Genomic DNA, 23,671 nt, shown 5'->3' with positions numbered 1-23,671 from the left:
GCGCACCGCGTGCTCACTGTGCGCGCACGGTGCGCGAAGCGCACCGTGTGCGTACGGAACGAACTGCGTTAAGTGGGCGCGCACGCCACGAACTGCGTAAAGTAACTTCTCATTTAAAAAAACGTACAAATTCACTGAAAAAACCATAGGTTTCACACACGTTATATAGTTAGGAATTAGCATTTAAAAAACCTTGCAAATTCACTGAAAAAACCATAGGTTTCACACATGTTATAGTTAGCGGAAATTTTACTGATAAACCAATGAAATTCCCCCGTTATAGTTAGTGCAGGCAACTATAACTCACGCGACCGCAATCTTCTGCTGATGACATATGTGTCTTTATGAAAAAAAAATTTGTAATATATGTATAGCTAAAAATGAATGGAAGAAGACATGGGCAAATAAGTGTCTAAATACAGTATTAGCATCATCAGAGGATTGCGGTCGCGTGAGTTATAGTTGCCTGCACTAACTATAAAGGGGGAATTTCATTGGTTTATCAGTAAAATTTCCGCTAACTATAACATGTGTGAAACCTATGGTTTTTTCAGTGTATATATATATATATATATATATATATATGTGGCTTTCATGGACCGTACACTTACATGAACAAAAAAAATATTTTATTAGACTCCCAGGATGGAGTACATCTTTTACTTTTCAATTATAATGTTTGGATTTTGATAGATTCCCTTGACTAAATCTATTCAACCAATCATAATGTAGGTTTGCAAGGTTTTCTAGAACAATTCATTCAGGGGTTTGTGTGCTTGCATTTTTTCAAGATATGCTGTGAGATGTCAGGGGTGGTTGAAGAATGGGAGTCCCCAGTCGCGGTGTGTCAAGGTTCATTGGTAGAAAAGTGTCGAGTTAGGAGCGGATGCGTCTGAAGTTTATGGCAGGCACCAGAAGCCCGGTATTGTTCTCTAACTCAGAGGTTAGGTCAACGGTTGAGCTCAAAGAAATGAGAGGAGCTGGTCTGTCCCAGAGCTGGCACTCAAACATCCAAACCTGATGGTGGAAGAAAACTACCCAAGTGCAGCCGCTGCACTGGTGCATTGTGGACCAAAGAATAAGTCACAAGTTGTGAGACTACAAACTTCTTTGAAGTATAACAAGTTACAAACATCTGAGTAGGCAGAGCATATGTACATACAGTCACATGCTATAAACACCTAGTGCGCACACATACAGACCCTTTGAAGAAAATATTCAGTTTACCATGGCACAGTAAGTCAAGTAGATCCCGAAACAAAAAAAACAAATTGTGCAGGCCCAAGTTCCGTTTTAAATATATACTTTATTAGATATATACTTTGAACGTCAACACTACGCGTGAGACTCAGAGCCGGCGTGAGATGGAAATCACAGGAACACCAGAAGCGCTGTCACCACTAGGTTGGAGGAAATGGAAAGGACCTAAAGCTCAGAGGCCTGCATGACAATACACAACCATTACAATAACAGACAAGTGCAACCACTGCTCCCGCATTGCAGCAGGCGTGCCACCCATGGGTGGACTGGTGACTGTACGGGAGGTGCAAGTAACAGCTAGCCACAGTGGCGACCCAGGGGTGCGTGGGCCGCCAACCGTTAGAAATGCCTTGTTTCCATGATACCAGACAGCAGGGCCAGATGGCATTTTAGGAACTGGTAAGAAGAGTTTGAGGCTTCTAGCCAATATCCACTCCTTCTCCCTCCAGATGTTTTTGACCTTACTACATCGGCCGGCATAGTCAGGGGAGCCACTCCAATCAGAGCAGACATTCCAGGAAGAGTACGAGGCAAACATGTGAAACGGGTGGCATTGGGAGACACATGGAAGGAGCGACATATGCAGGTGCGCGTGGCACCGGGTGCAGCCGGAGGAAGGCTACGTGGAAGCTTGTCTTAGTAGGCATGGTTGGAGACAAAGAGGGACTCGCCAGCCGCAGCTCCTGCCTGGCCACTGGGAACGTACTTGCCTTGGCAAGCCAAGCTGTTAGCCTGAAGAGAAAGAAAAGGAGGCCGGTTATTGGGGAGGAAAGCAATTTACAAATATTTAAGTTAAAAAACTTCCACTAAAACATAATAGCACTATAAAAATGTGTTGCCGTTCATCTTAATAAATCTTGACTCCTTAGTGCAGTGTACAGTACCAGACTCCACTATGACTGTTAGTGGAGGGATACAGTTCGAGGAAAAAGCTGGAACAAACACTAGAGACGGTCACCATTTAAGAGATTTGCTTGATTTGAGGCTTTCACTCAATCCTCTATAAGTACAGGAAAGAAGTCTTTCACAGAAAAGACCGCACAATTATCAAAACCAAGAGAAGCATGATTAAGGGGAGAGAGAATATGGGGTTTATTCTGGAGTAAAACAATCATGCCCCCAATCCAACCAGGTGGATTCCAGACCGTCTGGGTTGGGACACCTGCCGATGAACGGATAAACTTATTCAATCTGATGGTAGTTTCAAGAGCCGGCTCCTCACACCTTTCTGGCCAGCTGGAATGACCACACAAGGTGGCTTCACCAGAGTTCCCAGTGAGCACTGGTGGAGTGTTTACCATCCACATTAGTGCCCTCCACTTCTTGCCATTGGCCCTCTGCACAAGAATTAATTTTATGGCCCCACACCCTGCCCAGGAATTATCAAAGGAGAGCCAGGCCAGGGATCAATTTTGCACCCAGTCATAGGTATGTCATTACCTTTGAGGACTTGTAGGACACCAAATAGAGTTATCCAGGGCTAACCAGAGTTACTACCCTGGATCGTGTTCTAAAGTTCATGCCTTATCCATTACCCAGCAGTTAACTTGAGTATTTTGAGGAGCTAAAAGGTTGAACAACCCCAGTAATGTTATAAAGAGGGAGGGGGAGCAAGTACCATTGTACATACATTGCTTAAAGCAACACTAAACGATAACCAACAGAGCTTTCTACTGGACTAGTACCCTTAACAGGCGCTTCATGGCACATTAAAATTCCTTGCATACAGGAAATTATGGAATTGATGGCTTCTCCAAGGGCACCACACTCACTGAGAGCCAGTCTCTAGACTTACCACAGCCACCCCTTTAACACCTACCAAGGCTCTCTTGATGTACTCCTCCTGAGCATTCTTGACATTCTCCTTTTTGCCGCCCCATGCTTTTAGGCAGGACGCCTGCAGGGCACGGCCGTAGGAGAAGGTGACGGGCCAGGGTCGGTGTAGAGGGCACTTGTTGATAGCATTCAGATGAATGGTGGCATCCTCCTCACTTTGCCCACCAGACAGGAAGGTGATCCCTGCAGACAGGTGCAGAAGAGGCAACCAATAAGTATGCAGGTACACTCAGCACGCAAGGCATCCCATCCAATGAGGGAACGCGTATGCCATCTACCAAATCCAATGGGTCAGACAACCTGCAACTTCAGCCCTCGCAAGCCCCTCATCCGATCATTCAACAGAAGTATGCCAGACATCACTCCTAGTCATAACTGGCCTGATGCACACAAAAGCCATCACCAGATGCGGGCGGTGCCCCCCACTCAGTGAGCGGACGCAACGTACAAGGATACACTGAACGTACAGACAGTACTCCGTGGCCACTTCACCCCTCCCCCGTTAGTAAACACTGCACATGCAGACACCACCTATGTACAGGACATGGCAACAAACAAGTAAAAGACAGCCGCCTACACATGCCAACTAAACTGTAGGACATAACACTTAATAGGGGTACCAAGCCGATCAGCAAAAACAATGACATCATAACCCACCACAGTGGCCAAGCTTTAGAAACGGTTCATGAGATCAGAGCGCCCTTGTTCATACAAATTATCTGTCTCCTGTTCCCACTGTGGGGACTCACCAGAGACAGCTGGGGGCACAGTGCGGCGCAAAGCAGTGACTGTAGCCATAGCAACCTCTTCGTGTGAAAACTTCTTGGTGCAGGCATGGCCTGGGGTCACCATGTTTGGCTTCAGCAGGGTGCCTTCCAGGTAGATGTGGTGATCACTCAGGGCCTTATACACAGCCGCCAAGACCTGAACAGCAGAGGCAAGAAAGGAAGATTAGACCACCTAGATTCGTTTTCCCCTTCCAGGCCCTCTTTTTTTAATCCACCTCCCTTTACTGTACCTTCTCTGTGACGTACTGGCAACGCTTGAGGTCATGGTCTCCATCGGGCAAAATTTCAGGCTCCACAATGGGAACAATGCAGTGCTGGTTGGAAAGATTAAGCGGTTAGCAGCTAGACTGGGGATTTTACGACCAGTATACATGATACATTAAGTAAAGAAAGTGCAGTAAAGTTCCTCTGGCACTTTAATGGAAACAAATACCTAAATATGGTTCGAGGAAATGGAGTAGAGTCTAGCAGTCTATTTGCCACGTGCCCTAAACGTTCTCGAAACCTGCTGGTCTGAAATAAGTTTAGGCCAACGGGGTGCCCTAAACATTCTCGAAACCTGCTGGTCTGAAATAAGTTTAGGCCAACGGGGTGCGAACAAAAAAATAGGGTACAAGCTATAAATGTCTGCATACCACCACCCCTTCCACATACCCCTAAAGAAGCTGGGCAACAAAGGCAGGTTGAAGCAGTTACCTACACTGCAGAAGCCGATGGGCCTTGGACAGTTTTCAGCCTAGCTGCGACAGGCTGGTGGCACGACGCTAGGACACGGGACATTGTTGACACACAGAAGTAGAGTGTGATGGGTAAAGTTTCCTCACCTGCTGGCAGATGCTGGCGTAGCGAGCCAGGACATTAGCGTTCTCCATGATGGCCAGTTCAGAGGGGGTGTGCTCTGATATTTTCAGCACGCAACGCCACTTGGCGAAGTCGGCGCCATCCTTCTTGTACTGGGCACAACGTTCAGCAAGACCATCGAGACCTGGAGATGGAAGGGTAGGTTCAAGGTATCAGACTGGCACAAATTACTGGCGTGAAATTTGACATCTAGGATTTGTTTTGGGCTTGAGAGTGTGGGTTAATAGAAAATATATATTTAAAAAAAGGGGGAGGGAGCATCAGTTGTTTCTGGTCCTGGTAAACCAGAGGGGTTGATCATATACTGGAATTACGAGGCGTGAAAAGGCAAGTTAGGAAACAATGCAGCATATTCTGAGGCAGAGCTTCACTGGCCTGTTTTACACATTAATGCATGCACAGGTTTCCCCCGTTAATACTGGGTAACATGTACATAGCAATCAGCAACTCAAAAGTGAGCAGTTTACCTTTGAAAACTGCTCACCAATGTGTGTCAATACACTTTGTGACTGTTAATACATTTCATCTTTAAAGAAGAAAAAAAAAAGGAAACTGAATTGTGAAATTTGAAAATATGCAGCAGATGGTAGCTTGTGTCATGCAAAAAACTCTAGGACCACAAAATGCCCAATTCCAGTGACCGGGGGTCATACAGAAATGAGGAACATGACTCCTCCACCAAAGAAAAAACCCAAAAACCTTACTTACCCATCACTGCCTGCAAGGGAGGGTGAGTGAACTTACCTTGTGTTGTGGTCTCTCCGTTTGTTCCAGCCAAGGGGACAACACCTTTGTCAACCTAGGGAGCAAACAAAGCAAACGTGTGAGCGAAGGATCGTGAAATCGGTAAATTTCCTTATGTGGATCAGCACCTTGTTCTGGAAGGCAGGCAGACCCCCTTTAGATACTAGGAATAACTGAGGAATGCAATCAAATACATTCAATGTTTTGGAACCCGAAGGACTCCATTTGTGGGATACAGAAGCATAAAGAGGAGCCACTAGAGACGGGACATAATTGGTGCTGCACTGGGCTTGGTAGTCAATGGTTAGCCTATCCAGTGCTTTAAACGGAAACACAGAAGTGCTGGTACTCACTATCCAGAGTACCTGGTTACTCCTGAGAAGTGCTGACACTATTCCATTAAGTATTACAGCAGTGCTAAGAAGTGGAGGCATTCAGTACTGCAGTCCCATCTACCCATTTAAAGCCCTGGGCCTGTCAGAAGTTTTTGTGGGGCTCAAATCACTAATGTCATGTGGGGCCCACCTAACTGTCTGCATGGGCCTCGTTCAAAAGAAAAACAGTGTACTAGAAAACATTAAGGCAGCACAGCTGTATAGCACCACCTAACGGCAAGCCACGTAGTGTGCCTGGTCATGAATTTAGAACTAATAATCAATCTAGGTCTGCTTTAGTGATGGACATATTTATCAGTGGCATTGCAAGGCTGTAGAAAGGTGGAGTATTATTTGGTGATGTTGGTTAAACTTCACCATGCAATAGGATCACAGACCACAAAGATGGTCCTTATATTCACACTAACAAATCCTTAGCTCTGTCCTAGGAGAGTGCAAAGAACAGTCAGGCTTTACCAGAGAATTGCAGAGTACCAGCTAGGGCAATAATTAGTCAACATGACTAAAAAAAATACATCTAATTTATAAAAATAGTGTATTTTTATCTTACATTAGACACCAAAATATGAACACAATAGCATACATATAACGAGTTATAAATTTTAGAAGCAATATGAAAATCGGCGCAAAACGATAGTGAGACTATCATTGGGGTCCAAGGGAAAAACCACTAGTGACAGTTGCTTGCAGGTAGAGTGCGCGCTACCCTTGCAGGGTAAAAGGTGATGTGGGTCCTATGACCAGGCCTTGATAGTCAGTTCAAATTTACGTGGCCCGCGGAGCCCAGGTGCAGAGTTGTCCTGGCTGCCCCTGGTGCTGAACGGGAGCGCAGCTTTTATGGCTTACATGGTGCCACAGGGAACAAGATGCAAAAATACAATAACTGGAGGTGGCTGACGTCAGTCCAAGATTGGATCGAAATCCCTCGAGATTGAGCATCAAGTGCAGGGGGGGGGGGGGGGGGGGGGGGGGGGGGGGAAGGTTTAACAGACTGGCTACCAATAGGCCTTGGATAAAGGTGCTTCGACATCTGGTGGCCTCAGAGGAGGGGGTAGCTGCCTGTAACTTCGTGAAGGCTGGCCTACAGTTACCACAATCCACTAGGCCATCTGTATTTGGACAATCCCTCAGGAGGGTCCAATGGCCAGCGATCCTGCGGATCCTGTTTGTTTCTTTACCTGCAGTTTGAAGGGGATTAGTACCACTAGTCCAGGAGAGTCTGAGGGTGCTTCATACTGACATGGGTACCTCTGTCTGGGGGAACCTAGAGTTAGCCTAGGGCAAGTCTCGATCAGGCAGTTCCAGGAGCATTGCCACAGGTGTTGAACATCCCTCTTTTGCTTTGCGCAACTCCTGTGGTCACAGACACAGGTCTCCAATTAGCCTATTGTAATAACCCCACCCCCCCACGAGCCCTAAAACCACTCCTAAAAAAACTACCCCCCCCCCCCAGCCTGGCCCCAGCCCCACTTACCAGTCCACATCTGGAGCTTCCTGTCCCAACACTTCCCTGCTCATCACGAACACTAGAGCGCTATCTGCCTTAACCACATATGTGGTTAAGGCAGATGAGTTGTTCAGGCAAGCGTGGTTATGCTTGTGGTATTCCGGCATACAGGATGGCCAAACAAATGTGTAAACTAGCTGAATTCAACCCCCTTTTGTGGCACATCTTTAAAGGCAAACAGCATGAACGGTAACAGGGCATCCCATCTGCTGTTGCCTCCATTATCATGGTTTTATTGAGTCTAAGCCAAACTATTTGTCCAAGGGTGGATGGGTGGAGAACGTGCTGTTCACTCTACATAGCCTTAAGATATGCAGACATGAAACGTGTCCCTCTATCAGAGAACACCTCTTCAGAAAACCCAACCCTGGTAAAGATGCCAAGTAGGGTCTTTGCCACTTGAGGGGCAGTGAAAGTCCGGAGTGGATTTGTCATTGGATACCTAGTTGCATGGTACACTACCACTAGAATCAACCTGTTCCCAGATGTAGTTTGACGGTCAGGGGACCAACAGTGGCAAACCCTACCCTCTCAAAGGGAGTCCTAACCACTGGAAGTGGAATTGAGGGAGTCTTTGGTTGTGTGCCTCTCGTCACTGGCTTGAAAAATCATGGGAGTGACAAAACTCCTTTACTTTTCAGACATCTGGGACCAATAAAAATGGGCCACCAACCTGTCCCAGATGTCCAGCGAAGGGGATGTTATGGGCTACGGTGAACATGAACTGTCCACTGTGCTTAACTTTTTACTTTGAAGTTGGGATTTTTGTGGGTTTTTTTTTTTTTTAGACTTCACACTAACTTTCCAGAGCCTTTTTAATGTACTACTTGAATAGGGGTCTTCATGATGTCCTAATAATCCAATTCAATCTTAAAATATTTAATAAATTTGTGATGCTAAAGTTGAATTGATTTCTTGGGCATAATCCCTTAAGAATGACAGACTAAAAGCAGTGCATTGACTTTGCCACACTTAGACGGCAATGTCGAAATGGGTTCCCTTTACCACATATGCCCTAGTGTACCACAGGTACCCTAAACAAGAGACTTATAAGGGGGTAATCAATTTAAACCTAACAGTTTTAGGGAGAGAGCAGAGACACCAGGGGTCTGGGCAGCAGGCTCCGGTGCTCTATCCGAGTCATAGCCATCAGTATTGGAGCAAAAAGGGTCTGTTTTGAAAGGGGGGGGGGGTGACCTTACAAAAAAGGGCACTTTACTACAGGGACCCTTAAAATGATATGGCCCGGAGCTAACTACACCAGCTGCAGCAGTGCGGTAACGAAACTTGAGGGAGGCCCACCCTGCAGGGTACGTGGAGGGACCCCCTCCAGACTCAATCTGGAGCTCTCCAGCCGAAGCGCGGTGGTGAAGTGGGGCCCTCCCGCACGCAGGGCCTGTGAGGTCCTGTGTTGCTCCCCTGAGCTGCTCCCTACACCCAGCTCTCATAGAAGGCCGAACCATCAACCATTTTACAAGGTTAAATGAAGAAGGACACGATTTCATCTAAAGAAGGGAAAATAATGATTGGCACTTCAATCCGGGGCATTTAAGAATAAGCCATTTTAGGAGAACCCATTTGATCGAAGAAGCAGGATTAGTCAAGACAGGGTGAAGAGCCATACAGAAAAGCATGAAACATGGCAAGTGAGGAGCATAGAGGCAGAATATGGGTAGAGTGTCATGAAAGCAATAAGAAAGCACGTACGGAACAAAACAAGAAAGTGCAAGATACGAATAGTGACTGTTGTGTCCTCAGCATAGAGTCTACAAAACAGGCCTGGAAAAAACACATGAAGTTGTACTATATCAAAAACAGGGACAGTGCGTTTTTTTAAATGAACTGCAAAAGGTCCTCAAACTACGGAAGTATTATCTTCCCCTCTAACACCAGTTAGACCCATTTTCCATCTTCCACTCATTCTTGAAGTGGGACCTTCAAGTGATCAGGTGTTGGACTGCGCCACAGAGGTAAACACAAATAGTGGCGCCTGCTGGCACGCCAAGGCCCTGGTAGGCCACTAACTACCTACCTTAATTCCAACCACGGCTCCTTTGTCCTTGATGACCTGGACGAAGGAGCGCTTGTCGTCGGCATGGTGGTAGAGGGTCTCATGGAAGAGGATAACGCCACCGATGCAGGGGTTGACGCGGTCGTCAGCGGTGAAGAGCAGCTGGCGGTAAAAGCGGCGGTTCTCCTCTGTGTTCTCTACGTTGATGGAGTTTAAGCGTTTAGCAATGCTACCTGCAGTGGGTGAGGGCAGACAGAAGCCAGCATTTAGGATGAGCAGTCAGCATCCACCACTAGAGGTGGCAGGGACAAAAAAAACGCAAAAATCAAAATTACGGTTTTGCACACTCCCTACCACCCAGCCTTCCTGCCCAGAGATTATGTAATAGCTATAAGACTACGCAGTTCCCATACGCCTCAAGCGACCTGTTATGGTGGTTACCAGTGACGAATCCACCCCCCCCCTCCTGTGAGCCACAACTTGGCTTTTGCTGCCCAGTCTCACCGGTGGACTCGTCGGCCGCCAGGATGCCCTTGCCACAGGCCACGATGCGCTGCGCGATGTCATGGAGCTCCTTCTTCTGCTCCGAGGTCAGAGCGGGGTACTGGTGAGTCATTGTGAATGTTCTGGGTGGAAAACAAAGGTGAAAGGTTAATGTACTGCAGGTGAGGGGACCCCAACATCTTAGTCCTCCGACTCAATTTAGTAACATGAGTGGAAATAGATGACATCCCAGGATTGACGCCTTGTGTCACCCGTAGCCACTCAGACTCCCATCTGCCACTGAGGGGTTACGAGAAGATACAAGTGTAGGTAATGCAGTGTGTGAATAAGATATGAAAGCCTCATTGAATTCCGTTCCTGCTGCTGCATTCGTGGTCCCCGAGACCCCTCCCCACAACCTCGAGAAGCACTAGGCGTCCATGCCCCGTCCAGCATCAACCACATAATACCCTAAAGTTTGCCAAATGCCAAGAAACCATTCTTTGGGAGATACGATTTGCACGCGGTCTGTCGTTAGCCGTCACGATAAACGAAGCTTGTCGAGGCATCCTGGCCCCCTTACAAGGATCACCAGCGAGCCTGTAGGATACCCCAAGTCTTATCTGTCCTCGAGTAGAGGGATCTTATCTTTGGCTAAAAATACTTCAGGGAGGGTTGTCTATGGGTGTCAAAACGAGTCTTGTGACCGGTAAAAATTGTGTGGGTGGAGGGGGGGGGGGTATTTTGAGATGCTCATAGACATGTTAATGAAGTGAGATGTGTCCCCAAAATGCATTTAACCCTTTCTAGTCAGTTTTGAATTTCCCACAATCATACAACAGAACTGTAGTAGGCGCTATAGCTCTGCGCCTAGAATTCTTCCTAAGGAAAGGTTTGCACTGGCTTTTAGTTCATTATTGCTGTATTGGCATTTAAGGAGCATGTTGCACATCTCTGGGGGCCTAAAGCGCTCCAATGCTTGTGTCGATCGGTCTCCACCCCATGCCTTGGCCCTGGTACTAAACACGCCCTCATACTCTGAAGCATTTTATCTTTAGCCTCGTATCTGCCAGACCACTTGCCCGTGTATTGTTTTTCCTACCCTGGCCTTGTATCATCTGCCCACGGGGCGTGCGTCAACCTGTTTTTTGTGCGCAATTCCTATAGGAAGGAGTCAAGGGCATCTGGAGGTCAGAGGGCAGCGCGCCTTCACGGGAAACTGCCTCTTTCCCTCACCCCCGGCTGGTGCGGTTATTGATTGTGCTGCATAGATTCGCATTGTGTAGAGTGCACGGCGCTCGTTTCGATCCTTTTATGGTTACACCCCTAATGACATATTTTACCCGCCACGGTTTGTACGCTGGGTTTTATGATCCTGCGTGTATTAAACGACAGTCTGCTCGGGTATACCAGTACTTGTATCGGGAAACAAAATGTAGCACTTTGAATTAAGCCTTGGGTTAAACATGGCGTTCAACGGAACAAGTCAAGATCAGCTCTGAAGGACATCCCTGGAGGAATGGAAATAAATAGCGGGGTACGTGATTAAGCACGGCAAGGCCACGCTCTGCCCCCCCCAGATCTCGCATGTCGCGTCACTGACACGTCGCTAGGGCACCGCATTCGGGAAGTGACTCAGCCAGCGATGCAGCAACAGGCCAGCACGTACACCGGTGCTAAGCAAGAGGGGGGAGAGAGGGTTAACGCAAAGGCACACTCAAAATGTAGGGGGAAACCAAGGGGGTCCTCGAGCATCTACCGTCGCCTCCACCTAAAGGAGCGCAGCGTAACCCAGAACAGACGGATTTAAAGAATACAATTATCGACAAAATGAACGACTGCTACCCTCCGTCTAGGGGGACCACCGACAAGTATTTAGACAGTCGGCTTGCTACGTCACGCACTCCTTCAGCATCCTACAAGCACCCGCATCCATCAGCAAACCCATCCACTTCAACAAAATCCACTCGGGTATTTATGCGCCAAGTTATAAACATTTACATAATTCCATATGTAAATAGGAAGGACAAGTCAATCAGATTAGTATCATCCCCTCCAAAATTCCCCGTTACTGTCAGTTATGTATCAGTAAACGAACCTAAAACGGCCTCAGCCTCCCATTTCTAGTACCCAGAGCAAGATGTCTAACACACGCATCCAACTCTCCACTTTCCTCAAAATAACAGCCCTTCGTGCAAGTCCCTCCGAGCCTCCCACCTCTTTAAAAAGAGCTCTCGCAATCAGGAAGGACTAGCTGTTCTTCAAGGTCACTGCAGTTTGCCATCTCCCAAGCCCTGAGATGGGAAAGAGGCCTGTCCACTGCAGATTTTCTTATATTTTCATGTCGTGTGGGTTTTTAGTGAGCACTACACATCAAACCGAAGCCTCGAAAGGAGGCCAATCCACCAGGTGGACGGTGTAACGATGGAGGTTTGATACCGAGGCTACTGCCCGAGCGAGTCATGGCGCGAACACAAAAAAGCACCAATACAGAGATGAAAATGTTCAGCAAATGACATAAAAACCCAGGCGCTCCTTCCTTCGAAGAAATTACGTTTTTATCTCTCTCGAGATAGAGATATAGGACTCCCTCGTAAAATTTGACATTCCAGGCATTTCTAGCCCATCACGAAAACCAGATGAGAGGGGCTTTCACCTAAAACTGGCAAAAAAAATAAAACATACCTGTTCGAGGAAGGAAGCCCTGCTAAACCCCGCCGTGCATCACTTGTCTCGCTTCGACACCCATACAATCGATAGTCTCGTTAACACCCCCTCTATTACAGACCGACTAAAACGTTAATTGCCCTGGAAGGACAGTCTTTGTAAAGCATCCCCGTCAAGTTGAGAGTGGCTTCATTGAGAGAACCCCCCGGCCTCACCTGCTGTTCCGCCTGCTCTTGAGTCCTTCAGCTCACACTGAACGTTTCTAAGGGCGGGCGCGGGTATCAGGGCTCGCCTCGGAGGGACACGCCCACCGGGGGAGGGAAAGGGCCGGACTCCTCTAACGTCACACAGAGGCATGGCTTTCAAAGCAGAGAGGCAGGCCCGTGATTCAGCCGATGAACGGCGAGGTGCAGGCGAAATCCCCAGGTCTACACAATCAGAAGGGGCGTGACCCAGCCGTGTACAACGCAATGAGGGAGTGATGCGGGACACAATGATGAGGCATAGAAAAAGAAAGGTTTAGGCGTAGGCCACCTTGAAATAGGAGAACATAGAAGCCTGTCCCTTCTGCAGAGGAAGTAGAATGATGCTGTTTTAGGGGCGTGGTTTCAAGTGTGGGCGAGGCCAAGAGCATTCATATAAATGGACATCTGTAGAGAGCATTTTTATTTATTTATTTTTTAAGGAAGTGGGGGAGGGTTTGTCTTGTAACACCAGCTCCCCTCGGCACGGCACGGTACGTGACAGAATACACACAGTCTCGCTAAATCTTCAAGGTGATGAGTCATTCCCCCCAATACTCATCCCGCCCCGTAAACCCCCCCCCCCCCAAAGCTGAGAAAAACTTAAGAAACCGGAAATACTCTTAAGATAGGTCACCATTTCCCACCTCGCTCAAAGATTAACGACGCTGATGCTCTTTCTGCACGCTTTACCATTAAATTACTAGAGAAGCCGGGGAATAAGGTTCCAGCCTGGTGAGAGGTTCAAACATCCTTTGATTTTGGGCAAATCACATTAATCTCCCATGCGCCTCAAAATATGAATGTGTCCACCTGTAATGCAACTGGTGCTCATGTAAAGCGCTCTGATACCTTTGGGTTATATAAAACTGCTAAAAAAAAAGTTTCTATAGCGTGGTAGTTGCTAGTATTTATACATATTGCATGAAGTTTGTTATATCTGTAATGGCAGGGCTTTAAGTGGGATGAAAAAACTGAGGGGTCCTGTAGCATTGTGCTCACATTGTGCTTACATTGACTGTTTAATGTTACATTACAGTACTGTTGTGCTCTGTTAGTATTTCTTTCCTCGCCTTTATGGAATGTTTCTGGTGTTCCACATTCCTTCTCTAGTTGCTAGGAGAAAATATCAGAACCTCTGGGCTTTCTCCTGAGCAACTGGCGTTGGCTGTTAGTTCTGTACATCTTTAACTTTATTTCTTGGAATAAATACTTTGATGAAGCAATCAACACTTTTTCTGACTCCTGTGTTCTACCCTGACACGACAAGTCCCTCAAAGGGGCGTGGCCAATGTAATTAAGGGCGTGGCTTAAAACACTAAGCTAAAAATCTGTGTTTAGCATAGCGTGCAGCCCAACTTGTATTTTGCTGTTTCTGTCAGTGCATCCAGATATGATACAAGTAACATCATACATACAAGAAGTCAGGACTATTGGCTTTGTCAATGGTTGTTAGTTGCATAAGATAAATAAGCAGCAACTATGGCATGTATATCATATTTTAAAAGTTTTCACTTAAAGCCCTGGTGAGACCACGGCAATGTTGCTGCTCCTGAGTTTCAAAAAGAGAAGGGGAAATCCAGAGAGAAAATGACTCTCTTTAACGGATTTCCCTGCCCCTACAACGGTCACCTGGCATGATGTCATGCCATAACTTCTCCACTAGTGAGAAGTGAGCAGTGTGAGCGTGCACACATCGATGTGTCTGCTGTCACTGCAGTCCGGAAAAAAAACGGACCACCTGTGCCAGGGCACAAAACAGAGCCCGATGGAGACCCGTTTCCAGGCCCCCCTTTAAAAAAACTGCCGGTGCTCAGACCCGGTGAGACCATGCCCACTTAAAGCCCTGTCTAAAGCGCAGGGAGGGTGTAGATGTTGTGCAATTGTTTTGGTACCATTTTTGCCATGCCTTCCTGTAATGTCTCTGTGCTTTTAAGGGCCTTCTAATTATCTTTTGCCGCTATGTTTTTTTTCTGCCATTTCATAGTTTGCACCGGGCAGAACCTTCATGTTTTATTGCTCATTACATCTCAGACAAGGGAAATGGCTCACTCTTGGTACTTTTTTGATCCTCAGACAGCACTCTGGTATTAATCAAACTATCTCAGCTTCATAGCACCCGCACTGTGGGCTAGTTCTCTGAAGAGACCATCTGTTCATGTTTTAAGATTCTGCAAACGCATAAACATGATTCTTAAGTAGATCTTTCTATGGAGTTGTCTATTCATTTTTAACATGGCCTTTGTTTACTTTAATTATCCATCAGGGGTCAATAAGGAAGCTGGAAAACAAATTTCAAGTGTTCTCTTACATTTACTGGCTAAAGCGTGTACTCATAAGGGGGGACATTTTCAGCTTTAGGATATTTTCCTAATTTTTGAACCAGTGGGCACATTAAAATACTGCCAAAACAAGCAGTCACTCTACCCTGCTCCTTAGTGCTCACCATGCACACTCTATGCCTTTTTATAGAACATACACACACATGCTCATCATCGGGTCCTCACTGGTGAGGGTCTCACCACTAGGTGGGCTCAAACTGGTAGTAGGAGAGAGCACTTTGATATTATCTGTGTTCTAAGAGGGGTCTTAACGACACAAAACATTAAAAATATGTCCAGGGAACCCTAACAATTCTTTAATGAGAGGGGCCCTGTGGTGTGGTTAAACACATAACATTACACAAAGGGGGATTTACAGAGCCAGTGTGTCTACTCTAGGTTGACATGTTTTATCTGCTTCACAAGAAGCATTTGGCCCATGAGACCTGGGTAATCTCTTTTGCCACAATTCTTGAAGTGTATAATCTCCAGTTTTCAATCAACTCACCCCTGTATAAAAGGGTTGGGTAACTATCTCTTGATCTTGCATGGAATCCATGCAGATGTATAACTCCTGCTCAGTACAGGTTGAGAGTACAAGGGTCTTAGCGGTCCAGATGAAATCTGCGCATATTGCAAAGCAGATGAAACATGTTGGCTTAGAACAGTCACACTGGCTCAGTAAATGCCCCTTTGTGACGTGTTTAACCATATTACAGGGCTCTATTTTAAACGCTTTCTGCCCTAAGACCCCACTAAGCACATAGAGAATATCAAATACCTCTGGAGAAACTGGTGGCCTTTTTCACATAATTGTTCCCCTCCCATCTTATTAGTTTTGGCATTAAAATACTGTTCATGCCGGTATAAATATCATGGTAGTTGATATTTTGGATACAATGTTATTGCAGGACAGTGTTTTGCCATTGTGGCATACATCTGTTTCTATATTGGCAGCCCTGTCTCATCCTTCAAGGTTGGACAGACGCAGCAATATCTTTCTGACCTAGCTGTGGGGAACCTTGGCATAAAGACTTGGCATTTGTTGCACCAAGCTATGGGCAAATGTTATCTATGCTATAAATACGGGACAAGCCCAATGCCAGCTGCTATTCAATAGAATAGGTGGCCAGGAATTAAATCCCAGAGTGCACTGACACTGAAAGAGAGAACACATTTGCAGAGGTCCAAGAACTTACAGATAAGAAGCTACATAAAGTAGGACAAAGAACACACATCTATTGAACAAACACACTTACTCAAGGGAGGCCTTGCACAGTGATGCCAGGCTCTCACAAACAACAAAACTGGAAACACACTGAAACGAGCCAGACAGCACACTACTACCAGGCTAACTGCACGGTTGGTACCAGAGACTCCACAACAAAACAGGGAACCACTGGCAGGGGGACGTAGGCTCTCCTACTAGTACATAGGTTCCACCCTGAGATGTTTTAAGGCATGGGCAGCTGCCCAGGTCTCCCATCTTCAAAGCACTCCAGAGAAATTGACTTATTTTTTTCTCTATCTCCAACTCTTTCCCTCTTTCTGCCTACTCCTACTCAGACTCAATCTCTTAAGGATTCTGTGGCCTCAGCCAAGACAAGTTCCTCGACCCGTTTTTGAAAATTAAACATATAATTTAATATTATTTGGCATCATTTGAGCTTGAATTAGTAGAAATGTGTAATAACATTCAACCATGGAGCCCCAAAATATGCCTTGTTTGTTGGCCCACAAATTCTTGAGATGACCTGGGGGGGCCGGCCTGCACTGCACCCGTGGTGCAGCCGATGGCTGGTTGATCATGTCTCTCTGCCACGAACTGAGCCTGCGAACGCTTCTACATCAGACCTCCGAGCACGCTGATATGCCATTGAAGATCCCGGATAGCGCTAGTATGCGAATGCTCGATCTTTGTCCTGCATGCAACAATGTATTTACATCCCGAAATAAAGTCCCTTGCTGTACCGGAGCTTTTTCTCCCGAACGCTGCTTGACCTCAATATGGCGGATCGGGTCCGTCTTAGACCTTAAGCCTTCTAAGTGCCCGCAATCGCATAGCGATTCTTGATCTTACCTGGCACTAACATCTCTGGGCCTCATCTGGCATCCAACTAGGGGGGCTCGTACACCTCGGACGGAATGCTGCAGGACCCTTGGTGTTCATGGGGACCGACGCCTGACCCCAAAATGGCACCCACAACAAATCGACATTCAAGCTGACCCGGGCGATCTAACGCTGCACGCGGGGGTACTCCCTCATCAACACAGCTCTGTTTTTCTTCTCCTGGCAAGAGCTCCTCAGCGGATGTCATGGTGAGTCGTTTCTCAACCTCCTACAGCCCCTGCGTTAATTTACTAGTCCTACAAAGTATGAAGTTGTCCGCCAGTTCTACCACACTTCTTTCGGCAATCTTAATGGCGTGTAGTGTATCCGACATGTCTGATACTTACCTCGTTTTCATGGCTCGATCATTATATAGCTCAACTAGTTCCTATTGTGAAAGAGAGGGATATAGGAGACGCCCCGCCTGATCCAAAAATGGCGGCTGTCTCTCCCTTGTTGCCTCCTCGCAACAATACTCTCCTCCATGAGAGACTAGCAGACACTGACTCTGGCCTCTAGCTGCTCCTTGTTCTTCAATCACCTCCCCTCGAACGACAGATATAATGGGGGATGGCTGAATGTAACACTAAGGTCAATAGTCCCCTGCCTGACCCCAAGATGTCTGCCATAGTGTTCCCCTCCACATTGTTTTACTTCCCTGGGACAATAATTGGACATTGACTGGACCTTGAACCTATCCCCTAACCTGCTTACACATCAGGACTTGGAACCTGCGGAACTTCACCCAGACTGTAGAGACCAAGGGAATTGGCCGATGCCCGGTGGAGTAACCAGATAGCTAAAGAGGAGATTGGTTGTGGACTCCCCCCTCTGCCGTCACCTACCCAGCTGGACCTTGGGCAGATTTTCCCCTCGTCTCTACGTCCTTTCTTCCTCCTACCCCTTTACCATATCCCCTTACCCTTCCTTGCTCCATTCACCTTGTCCCCTATGTTCTTTAAATGCTTTTCTTGATACTTATGTAACTTGTCACTGATGTAAAATTGTAACATTATTGTTCCTCATGTAAAACACTTGCTCCTATCCCCTCTCCCCTGAATCTCTCCCCTTACCTGCTACACTGCCTAGCCCCCTGTCCTTTGTGCCCTTTGACTAAGCACTCCTTCTCCCCTTGTTGGGGAAAGATCCAATATTTATACTCTGGAGTCTCAGCAAACCCACTGAGAGAGTACACAGCGTCAAGGGAGCCACTCACTGCTGAGGTATGGTATGGCACCTCTTGCCAAAGCACCCCCTCTCCCCTTTTTGGGGAAGGATCCAGTATGTAGGCCTTGGAGTCTCAGAGACCCCTCTGAGACAGTCCACTGCGTAAAGGGAGCTTCTCGCAACAGAGATGGGGAAATGATACCACTTCCCCTAGGATGACAGCTTACTGGACTTGGACGTAGCTTTGACTTGTCTACCGGTTTGTGTCCCCATCGCCCTTCCCCTCCTCTTTCCACGCTGTGTCTCTCACCCTCCCCTCCTCTTTCCCTCCTTCATTTTCTGCCTACTTCCCCTGCTCCTAACCCCCTCCCCTGAATCTCTCCCCTTGCCTGCTTTTTCCCTTACGTATATGTGCTTATTGTTTATCTCGACCTTACAAGTAACTGTGTTGCCATGCTCTAATAACTGTGTAACCTTTGTAACGATGTAGCCTGCAACTATGATCTTATACTCATGTAAAGCGCTCTGATACCTCCGGCTCTAGCCAGCGCTATATAAAACCTTTAAAATAAAATAAAATAAATGACAGTGATCCCATCTTCTGGGCCACTTTGCCTCCACATTTTACAACTCAACAATATAAACTACACTCGCACAAAGGCGGACCACTGGTACCCTGTCACTAATACCAAGACTGTTGCATCGCTGAGAGCCATTCCTGCAGAACTGCAAAAACAAGAGACTCATACACTGACTCTGAGACTGAAACAACAAAACAGGAACAAAGGTACACAGGGATAGGGCCACCACCTTCAGGGGACAGGAAGCTTTGCACTGGGTCTAACAGGAAATGTATTTCCCTGTGCAAAGTGAAAACATGGGCACCAAATAAAAGTGGCCCTGTTAGTTAATTAAAAAGCTAAAAATGTGAATATATTATTTGAAAATTGGGGCAGTGTTGAACTGTAAAGGCATGCGGTACAAGTGTTTGGCAAGGTATGGAAGGTTGCATGGATTTGAGCGTGCTGCAAGAAATGTTCGTTTCGGTTTCAGGGACATCAACAGTAAACAAAATCGGCCAAGCAGACCATAAAACAGGCCCACAGGCCAAAACACTGGCCCGCGCGCTGACCTGTCAGACCAGCCCATCGGACACTGCCTGATTGCCCTGTAGGCCAGTCCGGCCATGGTCAGGAGACAAGTACATCAGAATATATTGATACCTGAGTCGGGAGACACCTACACTGAAATAGAGGAATACTTCCATTTGGCGGAAGAGCCAAAGATATGAAGAGCGGTTCTTTCTCTCTCTGTGCTCCCTCAGAGCAATTGGAGGGTGAACTGAGACCAGTAAGAGGGCAAGCATGCATGCAGGGTCACAAAAGGGCCCCTACAATGTGGATGTCTGCGCCAAATCCAGCAGCATGCTGACAAGTAAATCTAGGTATGATATCCACACGGAAGAAGACACAAGGAAAATGTGGGTTTTGTATAGTGATAAATTGAAAAAAGCTTTTAGTAGGTAGAACAATAGCAGCCTTGCTTACTATTGGTGAGGTGACGTCCATTATCATTTATGTACAAACCTGACCAGTATTTTGGGAGCAGTAGCCCCCCTACAGGCTTAACCATCCACCCGGGGCTCCTCCCCCTTCCTTCTGTCTGCCTCAATCCTCTGTCTCCTTCTCCACTGTCTTCTGACGGCTCTCCCTGCCCCCTTCGTTTGTCCTTTTCTCACGTCCTAGCATCCCAGCTGTCACTGCCCCCGTGTCATCCCTTCCTGCCGCCCCTTTCTCTCTCTGTCTTTCTCTGGTTTCCAAAGTGACCTTTCAGAGGGAGCACAGAACATGATGCCAGAGAAGGGGTGTGCCCACTCAGGCCGCTCCCCCGCCCTGACTGCAGAACAGGGCTCCGTGTGCCACGCAGCCCCACCCACCATAGTCCTCCCCCTTTCTGCAGGCAGGGTGTTTCCAGTTCTGCAGTACTGTACAAATCAGGCAGGGTGAGGCGCGGGCCTGTGTGCGTAGCGCGTCTAGAATGGAGAGGCCGCCGGGGGCCGCGTTACCTGTGTAGCTGCAACAGCGAGTCCGGGATGCTCTGGTACGCGGGCATTTAAACACCTCTGAAGAGGCTGGCACCTAAGCGCCTGCCTAGACCAGAGTTATTTGGGCTGTGGCTGGGCACATAATAAACACCTACCAGCCTACGGCTGCTTCTCAATTCCTTGAAATCGAAGAACCAGCACGCACTATTGCAGTTTGTAACTGGGCTCACTCACTGGACGACTTTGTAAAATGTAAAAAAAATATTTCTGGCATTTTAATCCACAGTACTTTGTGTGCTTGGGGGCTCTGAGTATTCATGTTAGTTACCATGTTTTTCTATTTTTGGAGTGATATGTGAGTTATTCAATGTTTTGGTACTTTTAGGGGAACACTAATTTTAATAAAGAATTGCGAAACTAAAAAAGGAAAACTTAAAGTCCCACAATGCATTAACACTCCTTGGAAAAATGAACTGGCAGAAGAATGTAAGACGCGGCAGATGAGCTGTCTGAAGAGGCACTGAAAAGGAAATATAGCCTGCCGGCACTTTTCTTCCTGAAACCATTATCGGCCCTGGAGGTGGTGAGATTCAGGCGGAGCGCTGGCAGTGCCATTTTGATATGCTCTGTCTCTGTCTTGAACCGGTGGAACAGGTGCCGCGCCGCTGCCAGTGCCGGAGGACTCACGGTTCCCACTTCCATCCTTGAGAGAGAGAGAGGGTCAAGTGTGTGCAGGTATGCATAGGTGCTGGACTTGAGATAGGCACCGGAAGGTGGAGCTACGGCCCCTTGTGCCAGCCTGCAGGTGACAGCCGGGCACTGGACAGTTCAGCTCGTGCTTGGTTCTCGCACTGTAGGACTGCATAAGTGAGCCGAGGGCGGGTGCATGAGTCCCGGATTCCCAGCATGGCAGCATGCCTGGAACAAGCATTTTGTCCACGGTGTTTCTGTATCTGCAGGGCTGCGTGCAGACGGAGAAACCAGGCTAGTAGGGCCCCAGATTCCTTGTCTCGCTGTGGTAGCACGTCTGAGAGTAATGGCTTCTAGGGGTGCATGCTTGAGAGAATGTCTAGCGGCTAGACTCTAGCCCCAAAATGACGGACGGGTTTGCACCCGTCAAGAACACGCCCTAATGGACATACCTTCCTTGAGATTTGAGCCTCGCCCTTCACTGCTAGCGCTTCCCACTCATACTGCAAGATTTATAAGCCAACACCTCGGATGCCCCCTTACCTGACCTTTGCTGTAAAGGTCACCTCCTGTCTCTGCTGAAGGTCACAGCTATTCTTGGAGGGGAGGGGGGGGGGGACTAAAGTGGCGGCAGCTGCCAGGAGCTATCGTAACGTGCCCAGAGGGAGGGAGGTCCCACCCCCTAGCACCTGTCACCAGCTGCCAGTGTCCTGGGCCAGTGACAGGGGACATGGGCTGTTTTCTCAAGTGGCTGGCGAGTGTGGTGAGGCAGCAGATATTAGTCGCCATCGGTACCCCCAACGGGCTAGCCGGCGCGTCACGGTCCCTCGTGCCAGAAAGAAATGGGCACTCCGACCGCTGTTTGAACATACAGGGACCATGTGTTTTCAATATACTGCGCTATATCACACGCCTGCCTTCACTTAGAACTGCAAACAACGCGGGCCCTCGTTACGAGTGACCTCCTCATTCTGATCGGGTGAAAACAACGTTTTTCTCCCCCATCAGAATCATGAGATCCGCCAGAGTACTGTGAATCTTTTTACTTTAACTCGGAGATTTCCGGTGCTAAAAACATCTCGAATCTGCCATAACAGTTCAGAGGAAGTGTCCTGCATTGCCATAATTTTAAACCCTATTTTACCACGGAGGAGGGCGCGGACCCGCGGTTGGGGCCGCCCCTTGCAAGGGTGTTGGGTGCAGAATGGCCTACGTGGCGCGCCGTGATGCTCAGAGACATGAGCGGAACAGGAGCAAGCTTCGCAGGTGACCCCGGAAGTATACAAGGCTGGTTTGGCCTTGATGGAGTTAGAACTCATAGAACTCGCAACCGTGAATCGCAGCAAATGTCGAGATAAACCTAACCTGCTGAGCAAAGAACAAGTTAACTTAACCATAAATCTCATAACTTAACCATAAATCGCACATTTGGTCACCGTTGTCTCAAAGCCACAGATCGCAGCACACCATAATGGCTTCCCCAGGCACCCCCGTGGCCCAAAATAAGAAACAGAGCGACTCCATGGGAATTCGGCCCAGGCTCCCATGCAAGGAACACTACACTGATCTCCCTGACAGGATCCCATACATTTCATGTCTCCTAATGTGCACCATCCGAAAGCAATGCACGGTCAGGCTGATTTACACAAACTTAATAAACTGACACCAGGGCTTAAAGTGGGCCAGGTCCCTCTGGGTCTCAGACCTGGTAGAAATTAAAAATTGATCTTGAAACGACTCCCTATCAGGACCTATAGTTATGTCTTTAATTTTACTGCAAATAACACTGATTGAGTTCTGAACAATTATTGTAAAAAAAAAGTTAAGGTACTCCATGTCAGCGATTTAGTTTCTGTTTATATTTGACTTGTTATACTTAGCTAACACTCTAAGGGAATGTAAGATTATTTCCAGGAGGTTGTGTTTCTGTATTCTTTTACGTGTAGCGTATTACTCTAGTATAGTACATATTTTAGACTGAGTGGCCCCCAGATGTTTATAATGGGCCATGATTGAGGGCTCTGGAGTTAAGGCTGAAGGCAGTGCCAGTTTTTCACAGTGCCTCTCAGTGGGTCAAACAGATGTTCAGAATACATGGTGATCCAATTCTTGGCCTCACTGCAGAACGCACAGAGCAATGGTCACGTATTCTAGTTGCAATTGTGATTCTGTGCAAACATGTAATGGAGGTAGACAGTTGTCAAAATGTTGACAAGGCGAAAGTAAAAGAAAATGCAGTGCTTACAGGAGAGGAGGTGAGATGAAGGAGATGTGATAAAGAGAGTTCAGGAGAGAGGGAAAGGAGGGTGCTAAAAAGGAACGAGATGAGCTGTGAGCTATGCAGATGGATAAGATGTGGAGAGAAAAACGGTATACATGTCTGACATAGAATGGACCTAACGTTAGACCAGCCCTCAGGAATGTTTAATTCACAGTCTCACAATGTTAGAATTGAAACATTTTCAATTGTATTTATTTATTTATTTATTTATTATTTATTTTAGGTTTTTATAGAGCGCATAGTCACCCTTGAGTATCCCAGCGC

At 47.2% G+C, this 23,671-nt stretch overlaps 1 protein-coding gene across 2 annotated transcripts in view; it reads right to left on the bottom strand.

Moving 5' to 3' along the window:
- Positions 1-1,286: 1,286 nt before the first annotated feature.
- The window catches only part of ALDOA (aldolase, fructose-bisphosphate A), a 28,754-nt gene continuing 6,369 nt past the window's right edge, over positions 1,287-23,671 (bottom strand). Inside the window, exons 1-9 of one of the 2 annotated variants that reach the window (XM_085618823.1) lie at positions 12,768-12,903; positions 9,907-10,028; positions 9,424-9,635; positions 5,490-5,544; positions 4,709-4,869; positions 4,115-4,198; positions 3,846-4,020; positions 3,080-3,279; positions 1,287-1,992 (exon numbers count right to left, since the gene is read on the bottom strand). In XM_085618823.1, the coding sequence (XP_085474949.1) occupies positions 1,897-1,992; positions 3,080-3,279; positions 3,846-4,020; positions 4,115-4,198; positions 4,709-4,869; positions 5,490-5,544; positions 9,424-9,635; positions 9,907-10,018 (1,095 nt within the window). In that variant the 5' untranslated portion in view covers positions 10,019-10,028; positions 12,768-12,903 and the 3' untranslated portion in view covers positions 1,287-1,896. Of the gene's footprint in view, positions 1,993-3,079; positions 3,280-3,845; positions 4,021-4,114; positions 4,199-4,708; positions 4,870-5,489; positions 5,545-9,423; positions 9,636-9,906; positions 10,029-12,767; positions 12,904-23,671 lie in introns of those variants that run through there. The other variant, XM_085618822.1, reaches the window with a different exon arrangement.

Source organism: Triturus cristatus, chromosome 7, assembly GCF_964204655.1.
Source record: "Triturus cristatus chromosome 7, aTriCri1.1, whole genome shotgun sequence".
Taxonomy (NCBI): Eukaryota; Metazoa; Chordata; class Amphibia; order Caudata; family Salamandridae; genus Triturus; species Triturus cristatus.
The sequence above is the reverse complement of the archived record's forward strand: the minus strand, read 5'-3'. Positions and strand labels throughout refer to the sequence as shown.